The 24,813-nt window shown below is 34.9% G+C and overlaps 1 protein-coding gene across 1 annotated transcript; it reads left to right on the top strand.

The window, feature by feature from the left end:
• The first annotated feature begins 1,450 nt into the window (after positions 1–1,450).
• Positions 1,451–4,639, top strand: LOC149536034 (uncharacterized). The gene is made up of 3 exons (XM_089804432.1): positions 1,451–1,623; positions 1,799–1,856; positions 1,947–4,639. Exons 2-3 carry the CDS (start codon positions 1,812–1,814, stop codon positions 4,617–4,619), a joined length of 2,718 nt encoding a protein of 905 aa, XP_089660558.1. The 5' UTR covers positions 1,451–1,623; positions 1,799–1,811; the 3' UTR covers positions 4,620–4,639.
• The last annotated feature ends 20,174 nt before the right edge of the window (positions 4,640–24,813 follow it).

Below are 24,813 nucleotides of genomic sequence, written 5' to 3'. Positions count from 1 at the left end.
AAACTTACTAATTTTATTATTGTTAAAATTACTTTTACAAATTAATTTTTTTAATAGTAAATTAATGTAAGGAAGCAAAGGTGCGCGGAATTGCTTCCTACGCTAATCTTTGAGAGGACGATTATGCAAATCAAAGTAACTATTGCAAAGATCTCAAGAAATGCATAATAACATAATCAAAATAACAAAGAACACACAACACAGTGATTACCATGGGGAAACCCTTCCAGGAGAAAAACCCCACCCTCCAAAACTCGCACAATGTATTATCAAACCAAGATGATTACAATGCACTTGCAATGCAAGTTCTTATAGGAGCGCATCACCACAACTCGAACTTGGAGGGACTCCTTCTAGCACCAGTCTTGCAAACTAAACTCAATTACACAAACACCTCCCCAAGCCCTCCTTTTATAGTGATTTTACAACCTGGAAACCACTTAGGGCCCGTTTGGTTGCAAGCGTAGGAATTGAGAATTAGAATAGAAAATTTGAATGAGAATGGAGAATGAAGAATAGGAACGGAAAACTGCAATCCAATCTTGTTTATCCCTTGTTTGGTTATGCAAGCTTAAATTGGAATAGGGTTAACTTGCAATCGGTGCCATTGGAAAATCGCTGAAATATTTGAAAATATTTTTGAAGATGCAATAGGCACCATTTGAAAATCGTTTAAATATTTGAAAATGTTGAAAACAGAGTTCCAGCGTTCACCCCGGGTCAAAGTGGATTTGAAAATTTAATCAAATTTGAGAAAGTTAAAATGAATGCAAGAATAGCAATTCTAATTACAAGTATTTTTTGGAATGGACAAAAGCTCATTTTGGAGCTAAAATGAGATTACGTTTTCCTATTCCCTATTCCTATTCCACGCACCAAACAAAAAATACAAATCATATTCTAATTTCCTATTCCTATTCCAGTTGTATTCCAGCAACCAAACGGGCCCTTAAGGTTTTACAAAAGCATGAGCAAAACTATCATGCCACATGTTACCCATTTTTGACAACAACCAGGTTAAAAATAGTAATCATGTCCACAATTTTGTCTCTTAGTCTAGACTCCCATAAAAGTCACAAAATGAGTCATCAAGGCTCTAAAAATAGCCTACCTATATTCTACTAAGGACAAGACTCATTTAACAACTCACTAACCACTTTCCAATGCATAAACAAGTGGAAAACTCCCACAAACTAATTTTGGAATTTTCCAAAAAAAGATTGCAAGGTTGAGACACATGTTTCTCAACAATTAATATATTCTAAATTAATTAATTAATTATTAATAAAACCACAAAAATTAAAAATTAAAAATTCCCAAAAATAAAGCATGTCAGTTTTTTGAAAACTTCCATGGAACGATTCTTCTAAAAAAAGTGGAGGTGAACGAAGGACCAAAATGGGTGCTTAAAAGCTTGCGCGTACAAATCAGTTTTCAATGGAAGGGACGCAACCCTTCTCTTAAGACCAGCAATTCTTATTTATATATCGTCAAATTTCTTCCTTGACAAATAATTGCATCGATCTATTCATCTTCTTGAAGAAGTGATAATAAATTTGCATTACTCCATTCTTTGAAAAGATCCTTATCGGAAAGAAATTTGGTGCAGAGTATCACGCTTAGGTATGAAACCCCCATCAATTGTGACCTCAGATTTACAATCCCTTGAATAAAATAATATTTTGAAAATGCTTTATTAGGTTTTTAATTTGATACGGAACTGTTAAATTTTGTGTAGTATCTGTTATTTGTTATCTTTTATCTTGAAAATTATAATTGCTTTGACTGGATTTTGTAGGAGTTGGAGAAATATGGCCAAGGGAAAAGGATCCAAAGCAAAGGGCAGTAAGAAGCAGGTAACATCTCAACCTTTAGACAATTGAAACAAATGCATGCAAATGATTACATGCTAACTAAGAAAGATGATTGTATCAACAAATTTGCAGAGCTTCAGCCAACAAACACCAGTAACAGTAAATGTAAAAGATGACAGAGAAGCAAGCAACAGTGACAAGGTGACAAGTTTGAATGAGGGGTTAGTGAATACAATTACCAATGACAGAAAAGGGCTGCAAGATGAGCAGAATGCAACAAGAGTTTTGAGCCTGAATCATGAAAAAGAGTGCATTCAATTAAGGCAGGAAAAAGTAAAATTAGAAGAGGAGTTGAAAGAGCTGAATAATAGGAATGAAGAATTGCATGCCAAAATGATTGAAAATGGTGGCCTCTGGGATACTTGTAAGGCGAAGTTAGAGAGTAGAATAATAGATATGCAGAAAAAGCTTAATGAAACAAAGATTTTGGCCCACAATAATCAAGTCTCATGCAATGAGATGAGTAGAGAGAAAAGTGAGTTGGAAAATAAGTTTAATCAATCCATCAATGAAGCTAGACAACTAGAAGAAAAATTAGCAGAAGAAAGGCACTTGTGGAATATAGGTAAGAGAGAATTTGAAGCTGCACTTGCGAAATTGCAAAATGAGCTTAATGAAGTGAGAATGTCAAGCCAGAAGCATGAAGATTTGTGTTCTCAATCAGAAAAAGGTAAAAATGAGTTGGAATGTGATTTGAAGCCATCCATAGATGAAGCTAGACAGTTAAAGGAAAAGATAGCTGAAGAAAGGCACTTGTGGGATACTTGTAAAGGAGAACTTGAAGTTAGGATTGCAAAACTGCAAAATGAGCTCAACGAAGAGAGAATGTTGACTCAGAAAAATGAAGATTTGTGGAGTTATTCAGAAGAAGAAAAAAATGAGTTGAAAAAGATTCTTATAATGGTAGAAAATGAACTTGATGAAACAAAGATTCTGAGAAGGAAAGACCAAGAGCTATGTAATGTGCTAAGAGAGGGAAAAAACGAGCTGGAAAAGACACTGCTAATGTTACAAAATGAACTTGGTGAAACAAAGATTTTGAGAGGGAAAGAACAAGAGCTGTGTAATGTGCTGAATGAGGAAAAAAATGAGTTGGAAAAGGGTCTTGTAGCGCTACAAAATGAACTTGGTGAAACAAAGATTTTGAGAGAGAAAGACCAAGAGCTGTGTAATTTGCTAAGAGAGGAAAACAATCGGTTAGAAACTAGGTTAAAACAGTGCAATGACATGATTGGAGAATTAAATACAAAAATCAAAGAAGACGAGCTACTGTGGGTCAGTAATAAGGAGGATTTAGAAAGCATAGTTGTAGATCTGCAGTATGAGAAAGAGATAATGATCAAGGAATATAAAGCTCTGTGCATCCATTCAACAGAAGAAAAAGAAGATTTGGAAGACAAACTGAGAGAATGCAACAATAAGAATAAGGAATTGCATGCCCAGATGAGAGAAGATTGCCTCTTGTGGGAAGCTTGTAGGGCAAAATTTGAAGACTCTATTGCAGGGTTGCAAAATAAGCTTGATTCAATGACTAATGAAGGAAGAATTTTGAGGCAAGAATATGTACAGTTGTACGTTGAATGTGAATTTTTCAAGGCACAGTTGGGAGATTATAATGGCACACTAAGTTCCATGGAAGATGAAACATGGAGTCTAATGTCTCTCTCAGAGAGCAATACAAAGACAGTGGAAGCCCTGCAAACTCAAGTGGAATCGATCACCAATGATCAAACACATTTGAGAAAGAAATATGAAGAACTGACAACTGAAAATGAATCTCTGAAGTTGAAATTGGAAAATTATGATCATAGCTTCGATTTAGCAGAAAATGAAAGGAACTCACTTAGATCTACGTTAGCAAGCAGGGAGAACGCTTTGATTCAAGAAAATGGCTCATTGAAACAAGAAGTCCTTGAGCTTCACAACAAATTGGGTATGTTGGCTAATGATTACAAAAGGGTTTCCATTAATGATATGCTCGATTCAGCAACAGGGGAGACACAGTTACTCACATCTTTATCAAAAACCACTGATAAAGTAATGGAAGATCTGGTTACAGAGAACAGAACAGCGAAACAGGAAGCCCTTCAAGTTGATAAAGAAAACCAGGCTTTGGTTCAAAAAAATTATTCGTTAAAACAGCAAGTCTATGAGCTTCAAAACAAGTTGGGTATGGGGGCTAATGATTACAAAAGCATTTCCTCTGATGACATGCCTCATTCAGCGACAGTGGAGAGGCAGATACTCACATCTCTTTCAGAAACTAGTGATAAAGTGATGGAAGATTTGCTTATGGAGAATAGAATAGTGAAACAGGAAGCCATTAAACTTGATCGAGAAAACCAACTATTGCAAAAGGACATATTTGCGAAAAATTCATTACTTCACACAAAAGATGGAAAAATTACAGAGATGAATGCAAAAATGATTGAGCTCAAGAATGTAATTGATGTCTTCGAAGAAATTGGAAGAAAACATACCAAATTACACAAGGAATCTGGAGATCTTGTAAGGGAAGAGCAAATGAAGAGAAGAGAAAGCGAGGAGAAAAGGAAGGAGGGCAGTTGGAGGGTTTCAAATCAAAACCAAAGGCCCTTTATTGGTAATTTGACATCTTGCATTCTTCCAGATATTAACAAGTCTCCTCTAAGAAAATGTTTGCCTACTGGCGCAAAATGTATCGTTCTTCCTCCAGATGCTCTACTTCGTGGGTGTCCTTATGGCTGGTTTGGTGGGATGGTATAAATAACCACCCTTTCTGCCTACTCTGTGAGAAACGTAACATTATGTTTTCTATTATCTAGATTCTAACTCATCCTTACAGTTTTGTGAGTTCTGATTGATGTATACCATAAAAATTCCTTCACTGCAATACATTGCAATGTTCTTAAGTTCATTTTAAATTTTGTTTATGAGATATCATATTCATAATTGCGTACAGTTTTAAGGTTGTTGAATTCTGATTGTATACTCAAAATAGTGTACAAATTTTACATACTTACGCATAAGGTGGATGTTTTGACATCAAATTTGGATCAAATCGTGCATTTTTATTATAGAATTATCAAGGAAGCATATGAAGGTACCTAAACCTAGATTTTGTTGAAAAAATGGAGAAAGTCAAAGCAAGGTTATATCACAAAGCATAAGCCATAATTTTCTTCCTATTATGTAATTTGCATCTTATGATGAAAATAAATTGACCAAATGAAGAGAACCAAAAAAACTGAAGCGGAACAATTGTACAAAGAACCTCAATGAGAGATAGCCATGAAACTCTGCAACTGAAAGGGGAATAATTTTCCAGAGCAAATCAATGGCAGACAGCCATAAAACTCTGCTCTTCAGTTTTGTGTAGTCAAATATGCATTTCTTAAAAGAGATAACAACACTTGAACTACGAAGTAATCCATGTGATTCTCACCTTTCTCCCTATCATAATTATGGTAAGTGAGCTGAATAGAAGGCTGAGCTTGCCCTCTAATTTTTGCTTCCTTCGATGAAACATTGTCAAATCCAATTCCCCATCCCCCCACACCCCCTCCCCCAACCCTGTTTTTATAAAACCAAATTAGAATAAATGATCTATTACATTTTATAAAGGAACTCTCATTCTCAGAAAAAAAATACATCAAATTAGACATTTGCCTTGTAGGAATGAGGGACACAAAGTCAAGAACATCGTCTCCTAAGGTAATATGCTAAGGGGGGCATTGTTGGACTAACTGCCAATGACATGCTTAACCGCCTCCTATGTTTTATAAGTCTAGTGGTTGTACTGGGCATTAATATGTCAACAACTCTAGCTTGTAACAGTTAAATGATGCCAACTGATGACTTTTCAATTTCACAATAAATGTAATTTGGAGATTGAATGAGATTTTCATTATTGTTTAAAAAAATTATCGATTCAAGATCTAGGCTTCGGATTGGGTTTGTAAGAAAATAAAAACCAAATGCATGTGCGTGCACATGCACAAACACACATAATGGTTGAAAATGCAAAAAAAGACAAAAGATTCTCAACAATAAAGATTCTCCATATCTGTTTATCTTGAAGGATATTGTTGAAAGGTCTCAGTTTTCTAATGCCCAAACCACCAATTTTTTAGGGAAGGAAGATATTATCCCAAGAAATGAAAGGGAATCTCTTATGGTCTTCAAAACCAGACCATACAAAATTCCTTTGGATCTTCTCCATAAGGTCAACATCTTTACTTGATATCCCAAAGAGGCTCTACACATAGGTAGGAAGAAGATTTTTGTTGGTGAACAGATTGTCCTTCAACTATTTAGCAAATTCACTCTATGCCCAGGGTATAGAAATTAAAAAATGTCCACAATAGTTGAGAAAATCTCATGTTATTCGATCTTCTCTCTAAATTTTAAAGGTATAGCTCCCTTTATGAAATTCACAATGAATTCAAAATTGTCTTTGCACTTTAACCAGAAAGCACGTAAGGATCTCTCACTTACTCTTCGATAGTGAGGTAAGAATCAATACAAACAACAAAGATAAATATCCATCGAACCATACTTCCACAAAACATCTACTTCAAAGGAATGAATAACACCATGAATTGATCTCAATCATTCAAACACCTTAATTGAAATGAACTTACAATAAGAATAGCAATCAAATATCTCAAACCAATAAACCAGAGTTCACAAAGTAACAATGGTCTAAACACTTTGAACACCAAGTTTCCAAGTTGAATTCAAGATGATATATATATATATATATATATGTTAAACCTTCTTCATGCACATAGTCATTCAAAAGAAAAACATCCATATACTATTCTTTGATTACTGTATAAAAGTATCTACGTATTAGAGTTTCTAGCTATCTCCTTCTAAAATTAATTAGTTCAATGCCCCAGCATTTATACTTCCATTACAAAATTTGAAAGGCCTCCATCAAAACCCAACCATTTTGGTTAAAACAAGAAACAGTTATGAACAAGAAAGAAGTTATAAAATAGGTGTCAAAATGTAACTAAACAACTATCTTGTTCAAGTCTCACCACCAATCTTCTCTTCCTCGCCCACGGTTTGATACACCAACTTCCAGCTCCAAAAAGTGTTCATGAGCTCCTGCATCACATGGGAATGTGGATTTTTTAGGCTCAGCAATCTGGCCCTACACACATCCTTCTACCATTAGAACTCCTTTATCTTCAAGCTTTGATGCCGCATGTGGTCTTTGTTGAGATGTAACATCAACTCAATGTTTGCCAACGCAATGAAGTCATTAGCACTGGGCAATTCATTATCCCTAATATGTTTAACAGCTTCATTGAAGTTCTTAGTTAGTGTCTTAGAATCCATATTCCCTTCGTCAAACTATAGGATTCCCATAGGATTTACTACTTTCATATCTTTCAGGAGTTCTTCGTGCATTCCAGTGACTTTGTACTCGATGCCCTACACTTCTTTAATCATCTCCTTATAAACTGACTCCTTCTAACTCATGTTTTTCATGATAAACAACATGTAGGGATCTAAATTTTTCATAGGGTTCTCATTCAGAAAATTGAGCACCCCAAACCTCTCTACTTTAGTTACATGAAAAACAATCATCTGACACTAGCTTTGCTCTACTTCCCACCTGGGGATCAAAGTTTGAATCTCTCCTAGTTGTGATTCCCCTTCAACATATAGATTCATGAATTCCAAAATAAACTTATTACCTTATTTAATGATGATTTCCGCCCAATCCTTCATGGCATCTGCTAGCAGCTTTCCTCTTTGCATTTGCTTCATCAATTTTTGACTTCCAAAAGAATTTGAATCAAAAGCTTTGGGAGCTTGAACAACTAGTAATGCACCGAGATTCATCAAAGAATCAATATATGCGGCCATAGTCATTACCATGCCCTTAAGCTCCTTTTTCTCTTTGCTATCCTTCTTAGATTGAGCTAGCATGTGGTCAACAGAGAATTTGAAGAAGTGATTACCAGTGCTTCGTGGTCCCTAACTCAACCGAGGTAACTTTGAAACCTTCATCATCAATATCATCAGACTCCATTTTCTACTTGTATGTGGCTATTTTAGCAGTTATCTTCCCAGTCATTGGGTCCTTGGTTAGGTGGACATCTGTCTTCAACTTCTTAACCTTTGAACCCTATGAAACTTATTTAGTTACAATGTCCTTCACAGGTGATGTAACTGGTTGTAGACTTCTTTTCTTGTTGATTGTGCTAGATAGCCTGGTAGGGATAGCAGGACCTACAGAAATTGCCCGAGGGTCTCTAGTGGGAGTCATAAACTTTGGTTGATCCACCTTAGGAGCCTCAATGATCTATACATCACCATTTGCACCATCTAAGAAATTGAGACCATCAGTTGAATCCTGCCCCTGAGATGACATCTTCTTTGTTTGAACTTTGTGTTGCTTAAGGGCCTTTGATTTAGCTTGGGACCTAGTCCTCAAAGTCATGCTTTGCGTATGGATGGGCATCCTCCTTTTTTTACCTTGAACTAATTCACTAGCTGCAATAGGAGAGGAAAGTGGAATGTTAGAAGATGATGGTTCAAAAAAGGAAACCACCCCTAAAGAGGGTTCATTGACAACTTTCTTGCTATGCTTCCTTAGCCAATCATCTGTGTAAGTAAATATAAATCTAGCTCTTAGATTTATATCCTCCTCGTCATCTTGGTTCCAATCTACTACCAATGACTTCAATTCATGAGATTCTTCCCAGCCTGGTTCAACTATATCTAAGCCATCCTCAATAACCCCCTCTATTTTGAACTTAAACCTTAGAGAATTGATTTTCTATAATGTTAACCTTGAATGATCTCTCCTTAAAACCTCCTCCTTATCATTACAATCTTTCCATAAATCCTCTAACTGTGGGGTTGTTGATGAGTGGCCTACAAGCCCAAGAATTTGAACTACATATCCCTTACTATCAAAGTTTCTTCTATTACGATAGGAACCAAAATTGAATCCAAGTAAATTGCTTCCAATAAAAGAGATGTTAGTCATACTATTATAGACTAGAGAACCCAACTTAATCGGGAAGGTTGTCTCCCAATCCTCTTGTGGTAGATTATCCTTAGCAACAGAGAATAGTTTCTTGCAAATCTTAGCTATGAAAAAGCAATCTAGAGCATATCGAGGAATTTTTATAGGTTCCTCTTTGAATCTGCCTATTCTTAAGTAAGTGAACTTGGGAAACTGTATAAAATAACTTCCATATTGTTAAACTAACCTTTGAGCTTCAGGAGACAACCTAGGCATTGGTGTTTTCTTCAAAGCTATGTGCACATTTTCAATCAACACATCATGAACCTTCCTAAAGTTCTCCAACACTTTATCCTTTTGTAGCAGAGGGCAATATTGGTACACCATTATTTCTTCACTTTAGACTCCATGAGGAAGAGGGGTAAGTTCACAAACACAGGCAATACAATAAGTCAAGTAGGAAGCCATATAGAAATTTTCCTTGGACTCCTTGGCATGCTTAAGTTGTGTCCTTAGTGAAATAGCAATAATCTCCACCCAATACATCCACCGTTCTCCCTTCAAAATAATTTCTATATATCTGTACATCCATTCCTCAAAGAGGAGAACATCGGTAGAACCTTTGACTCTATCCAATAACACCACAAGGTCATAGATATGAGGTTTAATGTGATCTTTGGTGATAACTTTGGGTAGCCTAGAACCTCCACCATACATGATCTTAGTTCATTTCCTAGCCAGGGTATTGTAAAATTGGTTTGGAGTTTCTTGATATTTGGCTTAGGCTTGAACAAGGGAGAATGTAGCAAAAGTACCCTCAGGTAGATGCAATAGTGTCTCTTGAAATTGAGATTACCGTTTCACCATCTTTGTTTACAATACATTTAATCCTAACATCATAGTGGTCAATACACATTTGGAGCAACTCAGGACTCAAAAGAGATGGAGGAAAAGCTGTAGCTTCAAGTAGTCCACTAGTTAGAACCTCCATGCACCCTTTCAAATCATCAGTATACTCAAGGAAATTTTCTTGCAAATTGTCTACCTTTTCACCATCTAAATTTGTATCACTTATGACAAGATTTCTACATTCCAGACTCAAAACATTGCCAAAGAAATGCAAAACATACTTAATCCTTAAATCAAAATAGCAGGGCTTCAAATTGATCTTCTTGAAAAACAGAGAGATTGCAAAACAAAAACAAGGATTTCAATGTTTCTCACCTATAATTTGCTAAAAGAAATGATTTTCCCTTCCTTCCTTAATAGTTTCTTCTCCAAACTTCCAACTCTTCACCCAATAAAAAAAAAAAAAAAGCCAAGCTCATTTTAAGAAGGAAAAGCACTTATATGTGGAAGTACAGGTTCATTATAGGGCATTAATGAAAAATCACTCCTTGTTAAAGATTGCATGTTCAAAAGCCTTATGATATGACCATCTCATTTAATAATTCCCCTTTTCGGCTATACCAATAATGATTAGCTTTATTGCAACATCCAATCTCTTTTCCAGTAGTAGATTTTCCACTTTTTCTCATAATGATGATTTTGCATTGGGAATAAAAATGTCCTTTAAATCATCACTCTCTAACACAACCATCAATTCCTTGCAAAATGATGGTGCACCATACACCATAATCTGATTTCACCAAGACAAGTCTATCGTTGGATGGCTTTGAACTACTTTAAACTGAGGTTCAAAGTGGTTTGAAAGTGATTTAGAAGAACACTCTACCAGATGGGTGCACACTTCTTGCAAGAAAACTCATTAGTGAAAAACCTCTGGTTGAATTACTTTGAACTATTTTGAACCGAGGTTCAAAGTGGTTCAAAAGAAGGGACTATGATAGTAAGCTTTTGGGATTTGTACAAAACTTTGGATGACGATGAATATGCGTAGTGATGAATGAAAGACTTCAAAAATCCAAGGAAAGAGTTTTAAAATATGGTGACTCGTGAACAACTAACAATTTTAGAGGATGGATTTGATCAACTGAATTTTTTCTAGTTGGCTAAGGGTGATACCCTTCTAGCTAACCAATTTCTTGTTAAATCTATCAAGGAGACTATTCCAAGAAGAATAAGGGGGTTTGAGGTCAGTAGGAAGACCCAATTATATAGATGGGAGATTACTAATGCCACAACCTAGAATGGCTGCCATCTTCCTCTCTCTTTTAGCTTGGGTGTTGATGAAGAAGACAAAACTCTTGTTCATATTAATAAGTTGCCTCATTCCCTTAGTGTAAGAGCTCAAAACCTTTTTAACAACCCTAGCTTTAGTTATAGTGGATTTACCCACCATAATGGTGTTATCGATGAATTTTTGATGAGAGAAAACCAGGGATCCAAAAGAAGGTTTAATCCCTTTCAAAACACCTAAATTTCTATTAGCTAAAATTAGCCTTCCTAGAAACTCAACCAAGATGATGAAAGAGGATGAGCGATAAGGGGTCCCCTTGCCTTAAACCCCTCAAGTGTTTGAAGAATTTTGAAGGAGATCCATTGACCAAGACAACAAGAGACAGAGTAGAAATCATTTGGTTGATAAGATTACAAAACTTGGCATCAAAACCAAAGGCTTTAAGAACCTTAATGAGGAAAGACTAGTCAATATGATTATAAGCCTTGAATAGGTCAAGCTTGAGTAGAAAACCTTCTCACTTACCCTCTTCCAAAGAATGAATGAATTCATGAATAATTATGATAGAATCGAGGATTTGTCTACCTAGAACAAAGCCAAATTGTTGAGGAGCAATGATAATAGGGAGAATCTTGATAATCCTATTAGTTAGGACTTTAGAAATAATCTTGGAGAAAGAGTTACAGAGGTTGATGGGTCTGGAAAGGTCCAAAGAGTTTGCCCTCTAGAACTTTAGGAATAAGAACTAAGAAGGTAGCATTGATCTCTTTCAACAAAATTTTAGTTCTGAAAAACTCTTGGAGAACTTAAATTTTAACATCCTTTGAACCACTTTCCATTACATTTGGAAGAAGAAAGTGGGAAACCATTTGGTCTCGAGGCTTTTTCTATAGGGAGGGAGAACACCACTTGCTTGATTTCCATTGGATTAGGGATATCTCCAATCAATTGAGTTGTGCTTTAACTAGACCAGAGATGAGATGGTGGAAATAATGTCTTGTTGTTCTTCTCCCAAAAAATTGAGGTCTCTAGACAAGAGAGAAGAGAAGAAGGAGATGACCTTAGAAGCGATGTATTTTTCTTCCTCTAAAACATCAGCCCCCCATTTGATTATGTTAATTATATTGTGGGCTTTATGTTTTAAAGTAGAGATATGGATGAATATGGTGTTTTGATCTCCCTCTTTAAGCTAGAGAACTCTCAATCTCTATTTCTAGAATGCTTCCTCTTGCCTAATAATATTGTCAAGCTTGATGAGAATAGCTTTTTCCTTCTCTAGTCAATCATTATTATAACCCTCCTTCTAAATGACATCTTGAATGATGCTAAAGTCATCTGAGATCTTATCTTTGGATTGGAAGATGTTTCCAAAGTCTAACTTATTCCACTTCTTGATTTTTTTTTAATGTGCCTTAGCTTCTTGGCCACCTAGAACATAATAGTAGCCTCACTATGAATATTCTACCACTCTGAGATGTGATTGGTGAGATTTGGGTGAGATGTCCACATTTTTCTTGAATTTGAAGGGGAAATTACATTTAATGGAGAGGACCAAACCTCCATGTTTCTCATCTTCCCTGAGAGGAGTGTTAAAGTCACCCATAATGATGCATTTCCCCCTTGGAATCTGGATAAAGTATTTCTAATATTGATCCAATAGTTCCTCATATTGTTCTTTGAGTTAGGAGCATACACATTAATTAGATACCAACTCTCAATATCTTTGATATTTAGAACTTGAATGAGTAAAATGTTACCTTCATCACGTAAGACTTGAGGCTTGAAAATATTAGAGTTGCAAAGGGTAAGCAAACCACTTGAAGCACCATCTGAGTTAGTGGCAAACCGCTCCATACTACTGTTGAAACAAATCCTCTCCACATGTTCATTTTTTATTTTAGTTTCTTGAATAAGCATAAAATATGGTCTATGATCCCTAATCATATTTCTAATCAACTCTTGTTTGTCAACTCCAATAAGCCCATGAATATTCTAGGATATGACCTTCAATTCTTCTTTGAAGAACATGCCTCTTGGATGGCCTTTTGACTTCCATCTATGAGATTCTTTCTAGTTTCCTCTTGCCTATTCTAGCTGGAACTCTTCTTTCCAGGAGTTTTAGATTTTTCTCCAACATCATATTTCGCTCTACTCCTAGTGGGAATTGGGGACACTAGAGATGGGTCTTTTCTATTCTTTTTCTTTTGAACCGTAGTCCACTCACCCTGTCTCTCATCCACACATCTCACAAAGAGATCCTCCATTTTGGATAGTTGTCTTGGCATTGAGGACCTAACCATTTCCATCAATCTTGAAACCTTCCCAAGAGAAGCGATCTCTAGGATTTGGTTGATATTAGATTACTAGGAGGTAGTCTTTTTCTTTTGCATTGTGTTCCCCTACCCTTCAGAAACTTAGGTATCAAGGACTTAGATATAGCTTCATTTTCAGCATGAGTTGTGCATGAATCCTCATCCTTCCCAATAAGATGATCCACTTTATTCTTTCCTCCATAAGTATTGATGTTTGATGCTTAACAACTTCCTTGAAGGTGATATCCCCTTATTCTTCTCTAAGAGAGATGACCTTTGTGCTAACCTCTTCAGTTGCCTTCAGCTGGGCTATCACTAAATACTCCCCTTGGATATTATGTGCCTCTTTAGGATTTGCATTGCCCTTCAATTCACATGCCTTAGCTCCCTCTTTTTTATTCTTGTTTCGATCTTTCTAAATCTCCTTGGTCTTGTTCTTACCCAAAGTCTTCCTCCTAGCTTTTTCTAGGGCATTTTTTTGCCACACGCCTTGCTTTCTTGCAATGAAAGCAAGAAAAGGGGACATTTTCAAAGTCCGGCTTTTGAATATGCTTACCTAGATTGGAATGAAGATACACAACCTCAAGCATGTGTCTTCCCTCCTCAACCCCAATATAGATCTAAGCATAGGTTAATCTCATTCTAGATACTATAATGGGTTCAATGGAAAGGAGCTCCCAAAAAGTTACCTTTTGTATTGTTATCAGGGGGTGACTTATTGATGATAGAGACTAAGTAAAGGGGGAGATGTGTATTTATATGGGAAGTGATGTATAACTTATTAAGATTGATAGAGATTAAGTGTCAGAGAGACAAGAATAAGAGGGAAAATTTTGGTATAAGAAAGAGGTGAAGTAGAGAAGCATGTTAATAGTGTTATAGAGGTATCCAAACAAAGCTCTAAGTATCATCCTCCCCAAACAATTGATTGTTTGACAGAGGGATCCAAAAAGCTAAAAATAACCAACCATTTAAGTTTGTGTACAAAAGTGGGTGAAGTGTGTTCCTACATGTTAAAGAAATTAAAAGAACCTCAATTGCATACATCCACTAAAAAAATTTACACTAAAATATGCCCCCAAGAGAGAACACTTCAAGGGTTTTACATGACAATAAGAGAGAGCATGAAAGGGATCTACAAACTTTTGGGTTAGTATGATTATATGATAATTTGACAATACTATACCAAGTATAAAATTTTATCATTCCTAAAAGGAAATAAAACTATAAAACAACAAATAAAAAGCATGTAAGTGATACAAAGAAGATTCTTTGTGGGCTAGCAACATTGAGACAAAAAAATAATTGACATGTTGTTGTTTCACAAGCATCCAAGAAGACTACACAAGGGCATATTTACAAATGCTAGAAAATAAAATTTAATGACACACTTAAGGAGAGATATAAATAGAAGAATATGTATAACATGTTCAACTACTTTATCACCTTACAACACCAGAGCAATAAGGGTTTTCTAAAGCAATATCTGAAAAAAAAATATAGTAAAAAACGTAATACAGGGGAAAAAGCACAAAACACACAAATACTACCATGCTAGAGAAGCCCACTTCTTGAGCATCCCTTATTACCCCCACCTCGACCACTTAATCTATAACATTAGGAAGTCACATAAGGAACAACAATAATATCCAAGAAAAGAATCTAGTGGGAAATTACTATGCTCAATACAAGGAGCAAGTATTAACTACTTGGAAAGTATGTTAGGAAAATCATGATCCATACCAATATTCTCATATTAATCATCACTATAATTTTAATTATCATTAATGTTAATAATTTCATCATTAAGAGTATCTTCTTGACCAATAAATCAATCACAATAAAATCTAAGATATGAACAAAATCATCATGTTTATCCATTTGCACATTATTATTATAATTAACTTCCTCTAAGGGCTCAAACATGGGTCGATCAAAGGAAGGAAAAGGTTAAGAAGATGATATAGTTTGAGAAGCAAGAGCATGTGCCTTGTCTTTACCTTAACAATCCTTGTGATTCTTACAAGTGTGTTAATGATGGATAGTATTATGAGACAAAGATATAGAATTAGGATCACTTGCAATAGGTTCTTAAGAGAAAATTACTACAGATTGACAGATTTTCTAAAAAGTAGGAATAGGTGGAGTAGGTAAGATAGGTGAAAAAGGAGAAAAATATTAGTGAAACTAAGGTCAAGAATCATATATGTTGTGAACTATTATATGATTGATAAATATGATCAAGATGAGTAGGTGGTTTTGAAGGGAGAGAGGGCTAAAATAAGTCCATTTTAGTAAAATATTAAGGACTAGAAGGGTGATAAAGAGAATTATTGATAGTAATAATTTCTCCATTGTAAGAAAATTAAATGCATTTTTGGATAGGCAAACTTATAACTGAGATGGAAGATATCTATGGGGTATCAAGCTTAGCTTATAATTGATCAAAACTAGGGATGACAACAAAGGTAGTATCCAAAAAATTAATATAAATTCTTAGATGGAGAGATATCTAACCTTGAGGGTGACAAAGGAACCTATTACAAGTTTGAATCTATAGTTAAGATGTGTCATAAGTATCCTTACGCAATCATTTGTTAAAAATATTATCTTCATGGATAACATTAACTATGAAAGAGGAGATGTATTGGAGGTAGCATTCTAGAAAAACCTTTTTAAAGGAAGGGGATTGGAATACAAAGTTTTTTCACATGACCACCTTGAATCATAGGATGGCTAATAGAATTTCAAGACTCAAAATAGGAGAAGGTTTTACTAAGGATGAGGAGCTTATCAAAAGGGAAGCAGTGGAGTTTTTTAGTAACCTACTCCAAAGTGACCCCAATTTGGATGTGGATAAGCAAAATTTGTTTCTTGATTGCATTCCAAACTATATCACTAAAGATTAGGATAAATTTCTTATGTCCATTCCTTCTAATGTTGAGATATCTAAGGCTATTTTTTCATTTGAGGGAGATAAAGCCCCTGGGCCAAATGGGTTTCCATTTTTGTTCTTTCACAAGTATTATAATACCATTGCTACTGATGTGTGTAATGGGGTTAAGGAGTTCTTTGGATCTAAGAAAATTCTACAAGAATTGAATGGAACCTTCATTGCTCTTATTCCTAAGAAGCTAGGTGTGGATAGTATGGATTAGTTTTGACCTATCAGCCTATGCAATTCTTTTTATAAGATTATATCTAAAGTGCTGACTCTCAAAATTTTGCCTCTTCTCTCAAATGTTATTTGATGATAGTAAAATGGGTTTGCTTCTGGTAGACGGATTTTGGATTATATTATTTCAATTCATGAAAATATTCACTCTCTCATGGTGTCTAAAAAAAAGGTTTTCTCCTTAAGTTGGACCTTTCCAAAGCTCATGATAGGGTGGATTGGGCTTTTCTTTAGCAAGATCTCAAAGATTTTGGTTTTAACAAGAAGTTTAGGGATCTAGTCCTTAGGTTGGTTTCCTCTGTCACTTTTTCTATGCTTGTTAATGGCTCTCCTACTCCTTTTTTTGGGCTTCAAGATGTTTAAGATAGGGGATCTCCTCTCACCCATTCTATTTATTTTGCTGGCTGAATGTTTGGGAAGATTTGTAGAAAAAATGGTGAATATTGTAGACTTTGTGGGCTTTAATCCATCTTCTAAAGCTCTGATATGTTCACATCAATAATTTGTGGATGACTCCATTGTCATGGGAGAGGCTTCAGTTAGAAATGCTAGAAACATAAAAAAGGCTTTAGAGGATTATGGAAAAGCTTCGAGATGAATTATTAATTAAAACAAAAGTGTTATTTATTTTATAAATGTAAATGTTCCTAGGCAAAGTAAAATTAAAAAATTATGGGTTGTGAGGTTGGTTCCTTGCTTGGGTCTTATTTGGGGTTACCTCTTTGTTTGGACCCTCCTAAGAGTTTTTGAAGTTTGTGATTTATAAGATTCACATGAAACTTGTAGGATGGAAAGGTTCCCTCCTCAGTTAGGCTAGGAAGATTATTTTCTAAAAGTCCATCCTATAGAGTGTTCCACTTTATGGTTTGAGTGTGTTCAAAATTCCTAGAAATTTTTCTCAAGCTATTGAAAAAATTTAGAAGCTCTTCTTATGGATTGGTAGAGAGATAAAGAAAAGGTTATCTTTGATTGCTTGGGAGAAATTTTGCATGCCTATCAATAAGGGTGGACTTGGATTGAGAAGAGTAACTACTATGAATGAATTTTTGTTAGCCAAGTTATTATGGAGATGGCACAAGGGGGAAGGGGAATGGAGGAACATTTGGGATGATAAATATAATAGGGACAACAATAATTTTAATCAGTTTCTTAATAATGATTTGGTGTGAGGGGGTTCCATGATCTAGAAAAACACTAATAAATATATACATATCATCAAGAAAGGGGCCAAGTGGAAGGACTGTTCATTTTTGGGAAGATACTTAGGTCCTGGATCATCAACTTTGTGATGATCAAAGGTGGAATAGTTATATGGAGCAATGTAAGAATATTTTTGGTACTTTTGTTGCGGATTACTGGGAGAATAACTCTTGGCTAGATCTTAGAAGGGTGGATGAGAACATAGTTGAACTTAACAAGTTTTAAAATCCTATCTTTTTAAGTAAAGGGTAGGATGAATTGATATGGAAACATGATCCTAGTGGGATGTTCTTGGTTGCTTCAGTCTATATCAACTCTTTTGATTTGCATCTAGGACACTATTGGGCCAAGGGTTGGGTGAAAGGTATGACACCTAAAATAAATTTTTTTTTTTTGGATTATTTTGTAGGATAATATCTTGATTATTGATAATTTAATGAAGAGAAGGTTCACTATCATTAATAGATGTTACCTCTACAAGAATGATGCTAAGTCAACCAAACATTTAACTTTACACTATCGTTAGACTAAAAAGATTTGGGAAAGGGTGTGTGGTCTAATGAACATTGATTGGGTCTTCCCTGATACTATCCAAACATTCTTCATTAGTTGGAAGCCTCCTTCTAATAATTATTTGATTTTAAGATTGTGGGATTTTATTTTCCCATATCTTTGTTGGGGTATGTGGAAGGAGCACAATGACAGGGTGTTTAGAGGTGTTGAATCTAATTGTGATTATTCTATAAGATTACGGTTCTAATGTCAGAGCATATCAAAATCAATGGTACAGGACAACAACATCACAATAATTGGGAAGAGAAGGTGATTCAAAATTGGAACCTTGATGGCTTGAGTATGAACCAGAAGGGTTCTAATCCAAGGGATAATGCAAGATGGGATTACCCACTAGTGGATTAGTATAAGATAAACTTTGACGGGGCCTCCAAAGGTAATCCGAGGATTGCTGGTTGTGGTGTTGTTATTAGGGATACATGTGGAGAGAAAGTGGGTTGTATGGCTATTCCTATTGGCAACCAAATCAATCATGTTTCTAAAGCTAACACCACCCTACATGGTCTCATTTTGGCTAAGAGTTTAAATTTGAGGAAGGTTTGGGTGGAAGGAGATTCTCTCAATATCGTAAATTACCTTAATAAAATGATTAAACCTTCATGGACTACTAGTAATATTATCTTTTAGGCCATTAATATTAATATTTCTTTTGAAATATGTGTTGTTACTCATAACTTTAGGGAAGAAAATCGAGCTGTTGACTGGGTAGCTAATGTGGCTTATATGAGTGAACAAAAGATAATATGGAATAATAATGATCTATTACCTATTGAGGGTCACCTATTTATCGATTATGATAAAGTGGGTAGTGGGCAAAGATGTTATAATAATGATGATCATGTTAGAAATTAGCATTTATGCTTTGAACACATTTGGGAAGTGGCAGGTTATGATTTCTAGAATGGAGTGTTTTATGCCACATGGATTGTGGGTTTTAGTCTCCAATTTTCCTTTCGACTGTGGTATTGACTCCAATGTTTTTATGCATAGAGTCTTTCTGCGAGATCATTTTATTTTCATTACAGAGAAGAATATGGGACAAAAATGGATGAGAGTTGAACCTGCCAGCTACAAGGAGTGGAAGAAAAAAAAGGAGGTGTGGGAAATACTAACGAGCAAGAATTTCATCAATTTTATGGAAAATCTTAAAGGGAATAACCCTGCTATTAATCAACAATTTATCAAGACTTGGAAGGATGTATCTATCCTTGTTGGAAACTAAAGAATGGAGGTATCAAAAGAGATTATTGTGGAAGCCACAAGGTTGGATATGGAGGGCATTGATTTCTACCATGACAGGAAGCTTTCAAATAGGGTAATTGATGAATTTGTGGATTCTGCTAAAGAAAAAAATCATCTAGTGAAAATTGGCAAATCTTACTATAGTCCTACCTCTATCTCGTGGCCTTGGAGATTTTTGTTACTTGTGATCATTGAATGCCTTAATTTGGATGGCCATTTTACAAAGCTTTATGGTTATCATTTTATGTTAGCTAACCATTTCAGTTTTACCTTCTATCATAGAAAATCATTGGGTAATTCCATTTGGGCAATTCAAAATGAACTGAAGGGTGAACATGTGTGCCATGAGGGTTTAATGGTACTCACTATGAATTTATTGAAATTTAAGAGGGTGGAAAAACCCAAGCATAGTTTGAAGGCAATTGAGTATGATACAAAAGGCAGTGTCTTAGAGAAGGGCTATGATATGGATACTAAGGGTGAAGTGGAGGGGGGTAATTTGAGTTTTAAAGGGGGTATTAGTTGCAGTTCTTAGAAGAAGAATAAAAAAGCTAAGGGGAGTGATTATGGCCGAGATAGTGATTTTGATGAGGGACGGAGGAGGGGATCTTAGAAGAAAGGAAGTCGAGGAAAGGGTTTGGGGAATAGAGGCCAGAATGAGGATAGGGTTTTGGTTCCCTCAAATGAGGAATTTCTTATCCACAAAATGGAAAGGAAAATAAAAATGATGATGATTTGGGAGAAGGGGTCAAGAATTCCTCCAAGAATATGGCTCTGGAAAAGGAGGACTTTGGTGGGAAGGATCGATCCCATGATAAAAACATGAATGAGGGGGAGATGGGTGTTTCAAAAGGACTTATGCGTAATCTTGGGACAATTATGAAGGAAATTGGAAACCTAAAACAACAAATGTAGATTATTTTTAAGGATTTTGAATAGGTTAGCAAGATGGCCAGAGGGGAACACACATTGGGTCAACATATTGACTAGCTATTGGAAGTAATTAGTAATGTTGAAGAGGTGAAAAATCTAATGAAAAAAGTCCCACTATTTGAAGACAAAAACAAGGTCTTGGAGAAGGCTAATACTGATTTTTAGAAGAGGTTGGAGAGTCTAGAGGCCAGGATGGGTAATATCAAAAAAAGGATTAAGAAGATGGCTAATCACAATAGTAACATTTTAAAGATAGTGGTAGATAATGTGAGCAGTCTTCTAAAAAAGGTTGAGCAAGATAAAGGGCATGATTCACCTACTGTGACCGAGAACCAAGGACCAAGTAAGAGAACAAGGGCTCATTCCAAGAAGGTTGGGGATGTGAATAGGATGGAAGAAATGAAGGCTATTGTAGAGAATATGCACATCTTGGTAGATCAAGCTGCTAACTTGTTGTAGACTATGTAGTTGTTCGAGTGCTATTTTTTGCTATACTTTTATTATTTTTTCAGCTTTGTTTATGATTGGCCTCTTGATTTTATGTTTATCTCTGATCTCTATGAGGCATGTCAGTTTGGTTTCTATGTTATTAGACTTTTTGTGTTTTGTCTTAGAATTCTCATGTTCTATTGTTATGACTTCTTGATACTTTGTTAAAGGTTTCAGGTCCTTTAAAACCTATTTTTACTTAATCAAAACTATGAAAGAGTGATTGATAAAAGTACCACAAGAAAAGATATGAGATACCCTAGACATAATATAAAGAGGACCATCAAGTTCTTTAATAATCTTAGAATGATAAAAGTAATAGGAATTGAAGATGTACTTTTAGATGGAGGAAAAAATAAGGGTTGAGGTTGAGTTTCAACATGATTAACCGCATGATTAACATCTTTTACCTTGTCATTGTAAGTGATATTAGAAATCAGTGAAGAAGATTGATTAATGATATTTTCTTAATGTGAAGGTAAAGGATTTGAGTAAATTTTCATGTTATAATTAGGAGGAGCCGTATATTTATTTGTACTATAAACCTTAGTATGAACAAATATAGCATTATAATTGATAAAATTTATTGAATGAATTTTTCAAAGTAATCTTTAATTATTGTAGTCATGTGGACAATGGTATTGACAAAGATAATTTTGATTAAATGTCTTAGGAAATCATTTTCTAGTATCAATAAGACAGAGGAAGTTTAATAACATTGACATGAATTAACATCAATATCACTACATGAAAATGCTTTGATAAAGAAGTGTATTTACAATTAGGATGATACACAGAAAAAAAAAGTAGTTATACCTTTAGGTGTGATAAAAACTAGATCATCTACTATGTTTGTTGTCTTCTTAATTTTAATGTAATTATTAAGAATAGAAAATTTATTTTGATGAATGGAAATGTCACTCTTATGAACAATAGTAGTCGAACCATTGGAGTAATTCTCTCAAATTGGATCACTTATAGTTGATAATGGTGAAGAACTACACAAATATGTGAGAAGGAAGTATACTTGGTGAGGCGAATCTTATCTCTAATACTTTTTACAAATCTGACAAAAAATTGTTGAATATTGTGATTATGTGCATGATAAGATATTTGAGCATAAAAATGTTTGAATATAGTACCAATAAAGTTACTAACATTTGTGGACATTTAGTCAAGTTTTTTATTAGTGAGAACACTTATTCAGATTCTGTATGGCTAACGATCTCATTGAACATTCTACAATGTTTGCCATGTAATTTAGTAGCCACTAAGATTTATAGTTCCTACTGAGAATTCCAATGGTTACCAAGTGAATTCAGTTAGTGTGAAGTGAAATAGTTCAAACCAAGTAGAATCAGGTAGTGTAAAGTCTAGCAATTCAACCTGAATAGTTTAGTGGTTACCAAGCTTTGCAGTTTCTACCAAGCTAGTAGTTCATGTGAAGTGAAGTTAGTGTTAACCGAGCCTTGTGATGATTAGTGTTTACCGAATGTAGTCATGGTAAATGAGTAATTCAATTTTTACCAAGTTACATAGTATCTACTAAGTCACTAGTGCAAACCAAGTTTGAGACTACTCTGAGATGATTAGTATGGACCAAGCTTCTACTTCTACTAAATGCATGATGATGTTGAGTAGGGATAGTGGATGCCAAGTATTAGAACTTCACCAAGTTAGTCTTCAAAACTTGAGTGTCTATATTTGGGCTGACTTTGCAATATTGGTGTTAACTTGTATATTGGCCAACTTTGTAATTATGTAAATTGGATTGATATATATGTAATTTATTGTATCATATCCAAAGTATGATGAAAGAGTAAGAAGGATGAATGTGTGAAATCGAAGCATGTGAATATGAATCAACACAAGACAAAGTGTATTGTAAGGCCATATCAACAAAGGAGTAGTAGAGTCATATCTATCACATAAAGGTGATCAATACTTCAAAGAATCTCTATCAATAATTTAGTTGTAAGTCAGAGATCTACTATTTCATCCTAATAGGCAAAGCAGTCCAAATCCTTTCACAAGGTAGACTTAACAGTCTTTTGTCAAATCTCTTCATCAAGTGCATACTTAACTATGTGTTTTTAAAACCTCTAACAAGGTGGACCTAGTAGTCCTAATTGCTCCTAATAGGGCAGATCATTAGAAGTGATCATTGTAAGCCTTAGCAAGCCAAATTTATGCTATAGTATTGAAGTTTTGTGGGTATCATCCCCACCCCAATTTTACTTTCTATTTGGAAGGTATCTAGGTCACCAAATTATTATGTTCAGGTGTCATGAATGTTTTATGTTTTTAGTCTCTCATGCATGTAGTTAGATCTAATTTAATGAATTAAATGGTAATTAGATTATTGCAATTAATATTTGAATTTGGTAAAGATTTTAAGGTTACTAATTCACCCCTCCCCTCTCAGTAACCTAGCAAAGTCTTGAATATTTCCAAGAAATGGTATTAGAGCATTGTTGTTCTTAGGATAAAGCTTGATAGCTTGAGTAAAGATCAAGGACAATGGAGATATTTAGACTTGATAAGGAAATTGATAATGAAAAGCTAGATCTAGATATGGTCATTGCACAACTCAAGAAAGCTAAGGAGCAACTTTCCCAATCCTTGAAATGAAGGAAAGAACTTGTAAATCAAATGAATGATCATCAGTACATTGAGGAAAAGATTGAAGAATTTTTCCCTTCAAGAAGTTTAGATGAAGAAAATGATATAATCAAAGAACTCCTAGAGAAGAATGGTTCCCTGCAAGAAGTAAGAAAGCTCAAAAGAGAACAAGAAACTTAGTTAGTAAGGCTATGTGAAATCTTGGAACCAAGGAACAAGATGAAAGAAGAAATGGATGAGATCCAAAACCAATCCCTTTAGCATGCAGATCTTATGGATCAAATCTCTAATGCAAATGAGGAAATCATGAGCCAGAGATAGATCAATGAAAGATTAAGAAATGATCTAAATTTGGAAAGACAAATCAATGGAAGAATAATAAGTGAGTTAAGATCTGAAAAGAAAATTAGTGAAAAATTGAAAAATGACCTAAACACTGAAAAGAAAATCAATGAAAGAATGATGAAATCCCAAGAAAACATGAATCAATTGAATCAACTGAGTGAGAAAAATCTCTATATACAAAAAGGAAAAGCAAGAATTGGATACAAAGAAGAAGGTGAATCCTTTGAACAAGGTACTCAAAAAAATCAAAGACCTACTTGCAATCACTATGGTAAGATAGATCATACAACAAATAGATGTTGGAATAATGGTAAAGAAAAATTTAATGGTAAATGCTACAATTGCAATCAGCATGGTCACAAGGCTAATGAATACAAAGAGAAACCAAAATTTGAAGGCAAGTGTTGCAAATGCAAGAAACAAGGTCACAAGGCATCAGATTGTAGAACCAAGTCATTTAATCTAGCAAAGCAAATTGTAAAAGCACTATTTAGTAGGGACTATAACACTTTGTGTTAGATGTCATTACTATGGAGAATATGGACTCATTGGCATGAACTATGTTAAACATCACACAAGGAAGAGAGATACCACCATAAGATGTTTCACTTGTACAAAACTTGGTCATCTAGCCAAGAATTGCATGAATATAGGAAAAATTAAAGATGAAAAGAAAGAAAAAGTAGATAACATTTGAAAGAAAATGAGGCAGCAATGGATTCCTAAATCTAATAAAGAAGCTAGTCCAAGAAATGATGGTCATGTCACTCAAGAAGTGGGTGACTCCACCATTCCCAACTAAGTTCTTAAGGAAGAACAGGAATCGTGTTATCATGATTACATCCAAACAGTTCCAATAGAAAGGAAGCAAAGATCGAAATTAGTATTTAAGATATAAAAGGATCATCAAGTGAGATCAATACCAGTTATCACCA

The sequence above is a fragment of the Cupressus sempervirens genome, chromosome 10 (genome assembly GCF_028749045.1).
Source record: "Cupressus sempervirens isolate cs-2001-9-10 chromosome 10, ASM2874904v1, whole genome shotgun sequence".
In the NCBI taxonomy this organism is placed as follows: Eukaryota; Viridiplantae; Streptophyta; class Pinopsida; order Cupressales; family Cupressaceae; genus Cupressus; species Cupressus sempervirens.
Note: the sequence above shows the minus strand (reverse complement) of the source record. Positions and strands in the feature narration are given on the sequence as shown.